The sequence below is a fragment of the Desmodus rotundus genome, chromosome 5 (genome assembly GCF_022682495.2).
Source record: "Desmodus rotundus isolate HL8 chromosome 5, HLdesRot8A.1, whole genome shotgun sequence".
In the NCBI taxonomy this organism is placed as follows: Eukaryota; Metazoa; Chordata; class Mammalia; order Chiroptera; family Phyllostomidae; genus Desmodus; species Desmodus rotundus.
The window spans coordinates 5,014,805-5,021,650 of record NC_071391.1 but is presented as its reverse complement, the minus strand read 5'-3'; the positions used below and the strand labels follow the sequence as shown (position 1 = coordinate 5,021,650).

At 61.8% G+C, this 6,846-nt stretch overlaps 2 protein-coding genes across 3 annotated transcripts; one reads left to right on the top strand and one right to left on the bottom strand.

The window, feature by feature from the left end:
* Nucleotides 1-432: 432 nt before the first annotated feature.
* C5H11orf68 (chromosome 5 C11orf68 homolog) lies at nt 433-2,670 on the bottom strand. Of its 2 annotated transcripts, none has more exons than XM_053925453.1 (2): nt 2,466-2,670; nt 433-1,837 (listed from the first exon to the last, which is right to left on the bottom strand). In XM_053925453.1, the coding sequence occupies exons 1-2, from the start codon at nt 2,573-2,575 to the stop codon at nt 1,078-1,080; spliced, it is 870 nt and encodes a 289-aa protein (XP_053781428.1). In that variant the 5' UTR covers nt 2,576-2,670; the 3' UTR covers nt 433-1,077. The 2 variants fall into 2 exon arrangements, with proteins under 2 accessions (XP_053781428.1, XP_024429908.2); XM_024574140.3 differs by having other exon boundaries at nt 433-1,834; nt 2,466-2,666.
* A 97-nt stretch (nt 2,671-2,767) lies between these two features.
* Nucleotides 2,768-5,073, top strand: DRAP1 (DR1 associated protein 1). Its single transcript, XM_053925454.1, has 7 exons — nt 2,768-3,062; nt 3,298-3,370; nt 3,481-3,574; nt 3,904-4,023; nt 4,131-4,224; nt 4,438-4,526; nt 4,853-5,073. Exons 1-7 carry the CDS (start codon nt 3,021-3,023, stop codon nt 4,956-4,958), a joined length of 618 nt encoding a protein of 205 aa, XP_053781429.1. The 5' UTR covers nt 2,768-3,020; the 3' UTR covers nt 4,959-5,073.
* The last annotated feature ends 1,773 nt before the right edge of the window (nt 5,074-6,846 follow it).

Genomic DNA, 6,846 nt, shown 5'->3' with positions numbered 1-6,846 from the left:
GGTGAGGATAAACAGGAGGGCTCCCAGGGCCACCTCTGGTGCAGGTTGTCCACAGCACAAGCACGTCCAGCCCATCCATCCTCTGTTCACCAGACCACGTGCTCTGACCTAGAACTGCCAGGACCAAGAGGGCACCTTTCTCTAACAGGCGTAATAAGTACACCCTGTGGGCTAGCAATGGCCCTTCAACTTTGCTGGGCCAAGCCCCTGGATTTATGGGAAATCACCAAGAAACCAACTGGGGTTCTCTAGTACAAGGGAAAGCAGGGCTGACTTTGCAGAGGTGCTCAGAGAGGTTCCCAGCCTTGGCAGCGAGGTGCATCTTCTTACTGGGGCCCCGTCAGGGCAGAGAGGCCGTCTCTCTTAGCCCTGCCTCTCTCCAGCAACCAAAGCAGGGAACCACCAGCACAGTACTTTAAAAACCACTCAAAACACAGGCCCAAGTTGGGTTTTATTTAAATGCCAATAGCAGGCACATGACAAGGTGGTGAAGGAAGGCAGGAAGGTGGTACAGGCTGTGAGGTGACAGGGACAGGCAGACCCCATGTCCATGGCCCTGGCATCCTCCTTCTTTGCCAGAGGCTGAGTGGGTACAAATTGCTGCCCCATCCAAAAAAATGGCATGCTCAGGCCTGCAGGCCTCTGTGCCCTGGACCATGAAGGCTCCAAGGAGGTCTGGAAGCACTAAGTTTTCTTGTTTTCTCTCTTGTGAGGGAGAAAGAGCAGAAGGGGGAGGGCTGCAGGAGGGAAAGGGATACCCAAAGATGAGGGTGGCCAAGGAAGGTTCTTCTCCTGGGTGTCGGCACCCAGACTGAGGTCCTGGATGCCAGAGGGGAGCAGCAGCAGAGAGGCTGAGGGTCCAGCCCTCAGAGAGCCAGAGCCTCCAGATGATGGGGACTCCAGTCAGCCCTGAACAGAGGGCAGAAGTTCAAGGGTATTGAAGATGCAGGCAGTTCCAGAGTGACCTAGTCCTCAAAGCTGGGGGACTTGGCCTCGTTGAGACAGGGAAGAGGAAGATGGGAGGAGGATCCATCCCTAGCAGGGGGCGCAAAGGGTTGTCTTCCACGAGTGGCCCTACTAGGTCAGTTCCACATTGTTGGCTCGGTCCAGCACACGGGAGCCACGAGCACTGCCCCCTAGCTGGAAACGGCTCTCATAGAGAGTGGGGCAGAGGTGCCAGCGGTTGGCCCGGTAGATGCCCAGGTAGGTGTAGACATCGGGCTTGTAGGTGAGCAGGCACTTGATGCCTGCCGCACGGATGGCAGCATCTGCCTCCAGCACACCCAAGCGGTCCGTGAAGTCATCCGTGTACACGCAGATGACCTGGCGCCCGCCCTCCTTGGCCCGTGGGCTCACCTTGGCCACCTGAAGCCGGCCCTCGACCACAGCCCGAGCAATGCCAGCCCAGGCGTGGTCCAGCTTGAAGCCAGGTGCCAGGTGCATCAGCCACTTGCCTGAGAGCACGTGGTGGGTGATGGCCAGCTGGCGCAGAGTGGCTGGTGTGATGGGCCGCCCACTGGTCTGCAGAGCCTCCCAGGCTGCCTGCAGGCCCTGCACGTCGCCAGAGTTGGGTATGTAGCCCTGCCCATAGGCTGCAATCCAGCCCACCGGCTCAGAGTTGGGCGAGTTGGGGTCCCCATACCGGGTAACTTGGGATGGTGGGTACTTGGCCAACCAGGCATCCAGCTCGGAGGCAGGTGTGGTGCGTGCATCAAACACTAACCAGGGGTCCATGTCAGCTGCCATGGCCTCCGCGGCCAGGTGTTCAGCAGTGAAGCCATCCTCACGGCCACCTGGAGAGTCCTCCTCCTCCAGCTCCTCACCTGGCTCTATCCTGCTATGAGGGAACCGAATTAGGGTTCACAGCCGATCTCCAGCTTGCTGGGCCCTAGTGGGTGTCAGGCACCAAACTAAACTGTGTGGCTTTTGGCAAGGCTAAATGTCCCTGTGCCTCAGCTGCCTCATATTTACAATGGTAACAATTGTTCCTGATTCACAGTGCTGCAGACAATAATGTTATTACTACTCTCCCTGAATTACAGAAAAATGAAGCTCGCTGAGAAGGGTCTTACCCAAGATCACACCTATGGTGAGAGATAGGGGCCAAATGTTAATTCAGGTGCGGGAGCAATTGGCCCAGCTACCCTTCCTGGCCCTGCCAGTGACTGGCAAGTATCCAGAACGCTGGCATTTAATGCAAGGAGGCAAAGGAGCCCTCGTTCGCGCAGCACCGAGGCAGGCCCTACAGGGCCAGGCCTCCTGGGCGGGCGTTATACAGCCCACTTAAAAATGAGGACACTGAGGCCCAGAAAAGGCAATGACGGGTCCGAGGCCTGGAGGGCGATGCTCGGGTTTGAACTCAGGCTTATTAGAGCCTACGGGAGGGCCGCGCCCCCGCCACTAGCTCCCACGGCCAGAGCTAGGTCCCCGCCCGGCCCTGCCCCCTCCCGCCGCCCTGCCGTCACCTTCGGCCTTCGCTGCGCTCGGCACCGGCCCAGCTCCGAGCCCGGCTCCGCTCCTGCCGGGGCTCCGCGCCACCGCCGCCGCGCCCCACCCCCGCCACGGCCGCCGCCATCTTAGCGCCCCGCCGCCTCAACAACTTTATAGACAGGAGCAGCACAGGGCGGGACCACCGGGCCGCCGCAGCCGCGCCGCGGGGCGGGGCCTGTCAGGGAAGAGGCGGGGCCGGTGTTGACCTCAGGGGCGGGGCCAGAGGGAACCGGGGAGGGGCGCGTCCGCGGGGGGCGGGGCCAACGTTCGCTCTTCTGGCCGCGGGAACCGGCAGGAGTGTCGGTGCTGTCACGGGCTGACGCGCACCGCCTGGGAGGCTCCGAGGGAGGGCAGTCTTGCCCTGTGAGCGGCGTCCCTACCTGCGGCGCTAGGACCCCGTGGGGAGAGGCGGGGGCGGAGCCGGCGGCACCAGGACCCAGGGGAACCTCGGCAGGCGGGCGGCGAGCAGGCCCCGGGGCCGGGAGGCTGCTGGCGGCGGCGCTGGGCCCGGCGCGGCGAGAGTCCCGGAGATGCCGAGCAAGAAGAAGAAGTACAACGCGCGGTTCCCGCCGGTGAGCACGTGGTCGGGGCCGTGAGGAGAGGGTCCGGCTCCCGGGAGGCTCGAGCCCAGGCCCTGCTTGAGGGCGGGCGCACCGCAGTGTTCTGGGGCCCAGACGCCCCGCCCCCTTCTCGGCCCTCCCCACAGCGGTGCCCCCCGCCCCCTTTTCCCCCGGGGTACCCCCTCGCTTCCCCAATACTTCTCTGGGTTAGGGGCGACGAGGTCCGAGCTCTCTGCCTCCTCCCCAGGCGCGGATCAAGAAGATAATGCAGACGGACGAAGAGATTGGAAAGGTGGCGGCGGCTGTGCCTGTCATCATCTGTATCCTGTCAGGGGCCGGCGGGGTCGAGGGATGTGGGGGAGGGAGGCAGCCCGGGGTTGCCCGGTGTGGGCTGAGACCCCACTCCTGCGTTCTCCTTGACGTCCCTGAGCCCGGGCGCTTGAGCTCTTCCTGGAGTCGCTTTTGAAGAAGGCCTGCCAGGTGACCCAGTCCCGAAACGCCAAGACCATGACCACATCCCACTTGTAAGTGGCCGTGGAGATGAAAGGGCCCTGTGGGGCTCTGCCCCAGAAGTTCACACGCTTAAGAGAGGCTGTGCCCTAGTCGGGCCCCAGGGCCGGGAGGCTGCAGGTGGGAGACGACTGGGAGATCAGCAAGGCCTTAGAGGCTGGTGGGTTTGGTCTCGGAGAGAAGGGGTTGGGCATTACAGCAAAGAGGCGAGGTCTGATGGTGGAGATGGGGTGGAGGTTTTCCAGGCTCCATTCTTCTGACATCCAGAGCTTCTTGCTGCCCATTGCTGAGAGCCCAGACATCTGGGCCCTGCCAAATGCCATCCCCTCCCCGCCTCTTTCAGGAAGCAGTGCATTGAGCTGGAGCAGCAGTTTGACTTCTTGAAGGACCTGGTAGCATCAGTGCCTGACATGCAGGGGGATGGGGAAGACAACCACATGGACGGGGACAAGGGTGCCCGCAGGTGGGGAGCCAGGGCCAAGTGTCTAAGTGTAGAAGGCCAAGGCCACAGGGGTTGGAGGTGGCTGGGGGTGGTGAAGGAGCAGGGAGATGGACTGTACCTTCCCAAAGGGGCCGGAAGCCAGGTGGCAGCAGCCGGAAGAATGGTGGGATGGGAAGCAAAGGCAAAGACAAGAAGCTGTCCGGGACAGATTCGGAGCAGGAGGTGAGTGAGGCCCCCAGCCCTCTATCCTGCTCCTCCAAGCTGCCTGGAGGCCTGATCTCATCCTCACCTGTGACCTCTTTTTACCTCATTTGCTTTGTGTGTAAGTGGGGACTGTGGAGGTCACCCTCCTGTCCCTGCCACTCTATGGGTCTAGGCTTTCCAGTGATGGGTCCATGCCCTTCTTGTCATCTCTGACTCCTGCCTTGCCCCCAGGATGAGTCTGAGGACACTGACACTGATGGGGAAGAGGAGACACCACAGGCCCCACCCCAGTCCAGCCACCCCCCTGCCCACTTTCAGAGGTAAGCAGCTCAGTGGCCCCAGGAGGGGACCAGCAGACCTGTTCCTCCAACCTCCCTGGCCATTTGCTTCTGTTGATCGTGGCAGATCTGGGGAACGGGAAGGGAGGAGATGAGGAGGGCTTAAAGACAAGAGGCTGTGCCCTCAGAAGGGCCCTTCCTCCTTGGCGAGGGTGGTGGATGGGGCCTGGGTGGGGGCTGTGGGACCTGGGCTTGGCCCATTTGGTTCAGAGAGCGTGGGCTCCGTGCTGCCTGTGTGGAGGGTGGGGTGGGGCTCAGTGGGCACTGGAGAGTGACCTGACCTTCCTCTCCTACTTTCTGCCCTGCAGCCCCCCAACACCTTTCATGCCCTTCACCTCGACTCTGCCTCTGCCCCCAGCACCCGCGGGCCCCTCAGCACCGGATGCAGAGGACGAAGAGGACTATGACTCCTAGCGCCCTCTGCCCCCCAGGCCACACCCCCTTTTAGTTGATTTTAGTTGTTCTGGGGGGAGGAGAGCTGTTCTTAAATTTATTAAAAAAATAAAAGGGAACATTCGTGTCTGTCCCATCCTCTGTCCAGGGCTTCGTGGCCACCTTCCCATCTATCTGCCTGACTTCCCCACACTGAGCAGTGGTGGGTGGGCCGCGGCTGAGTGAAGGGAGGGGCTAGAGGCCGTGGGTCTGCCAGGGCAGGACCTGGGGTGCCGATGGAAAGAAGGTGGGCGGAGTGGTACAGGGCCTGAGCCAGCAGGTGCCAGTCATGCAGGGGGACAACCTGTATCGTGTTGTGTGACCCTGGGCAGGTTCCACCCTTCTCTGAGCAGCCTCTTCTTATCTCTCTGATGGAGACCATTCTGCCCCCCACCCCACCCCGCCCCATGGGCTACGGCGAGGGATGGACAGGACGAGCAATAGGAACTGTGGTGCTCCGCCTGCTGCTGTGAGGGGTGGGGGAGGGGTGGGGGGAGCATAGGCAGGTGAGGTGGTGCAGGGCCTCGGAGACCTGTGCAGGGAAGTGACACCGGAGCTCAGTCTGTGCCTGTTTTGGAGCAGCCCCGGAGCTGCAGTGTCCCCAAGGCAGATTGCTTTCAGGGCGCAAAGGCTCCGTGAGTCCGGGCAGGAGGCCTAGGCAGCAGTGGCCGGACGTGCACCAACTCAAGGGCGCTGGCGGCTGACTGGACGTGGGCTGAGAGGGAGGGAACCCTCGAGGACTCTCAGCTTTCTTTCTGCAGCCACTTGGGCAGGGGCCTTTTCTAGCTGGGGACACAAGAGGAAGAGCAGGATTCAGCCTGAGAATTATAAGTTAGGCTCTGAGGAACCTGGGGTGGCTGGGGCAGCTGAGGAGAGGTGCAGAAGAGTTCCTTGGACACCTCAGGCCTAGAGAGGAGGGGACCTCACACTGCAGAGAGGGGCAGTCCACCAAAGGAGACCGAAGAACAGCCAGACCCAGGGCTCTCCCTCTACCGGAGCCACTGGTGGTGCCCATGCAGGGGTGCTGGGAGGAGGGAGAGGCCAGCTGAGTGCCAGGACACCTTGCAGGCTTTAGGGAAGCCTTGCCAGAGTGGCCTCCGTGGCTCTGTGGGTGGCGAGGAGTGGGGCAGAGCTGGAGGTGAGAAACGTGAGCAGCAGCAACTCGGGGCTGTGACAGAGATGAGGGCAGTGGCCCAGGGCAAGGAGGCAGGGAGGGTTTGTTTCTGTTTTTAAGATGTCAGGAAGGGAAGCTTGTAGTGCTGGAGGGGTGAAGGGAGAGGATGGGGGAGAATTAATGCAGTGAGGAGGGGGTGTCTGAGGCAGCCCCCGCCTGACGGGGGAGAGTGGGGTGAGTGGGTTTAGGTGGCAGGATTGCGGTCCTGAGGTGTCTGACTTCTGTGAAATGGGAGGCTGCTGGCACGTGGGTCCTGGCTGCCTCTCATCTGCTCGTGTTCTGGGTGCAGTGGCACCTTTTGGGGAACCACCTCTCCTCTGCTCAGCCTGAGGTGTGTGTGGCAGACCCCACTCCCTGGGGTATATGGATGGGCACATGGCACCAGCCTGGCCAGTCACAGCGCCACCACACTCTGGTCACAGTGAGAAGTGCAGGCAGGTCGTGACCACTGGGATTTTAGGTGGGACCGTTGGGAAAGGGTTTTGGCATGATCACTGGCTTCCCTGTGGCCTGGGGGACAGCAGGAAACCCTCTCAAAGGCCCAGGTGAGGGTGATTGTGGCCACACTGGGGAGGCAAAGCTGGTGGAACGAAGGCTGGGTGCTGCTAGAAGCTGCTTCTGACCCTGAGGGGCGGTCCTGACTGAATATAGGGTCAGCACAGTAGCACCAGCAGGCTCAGAGTCGCGACGTCGGGT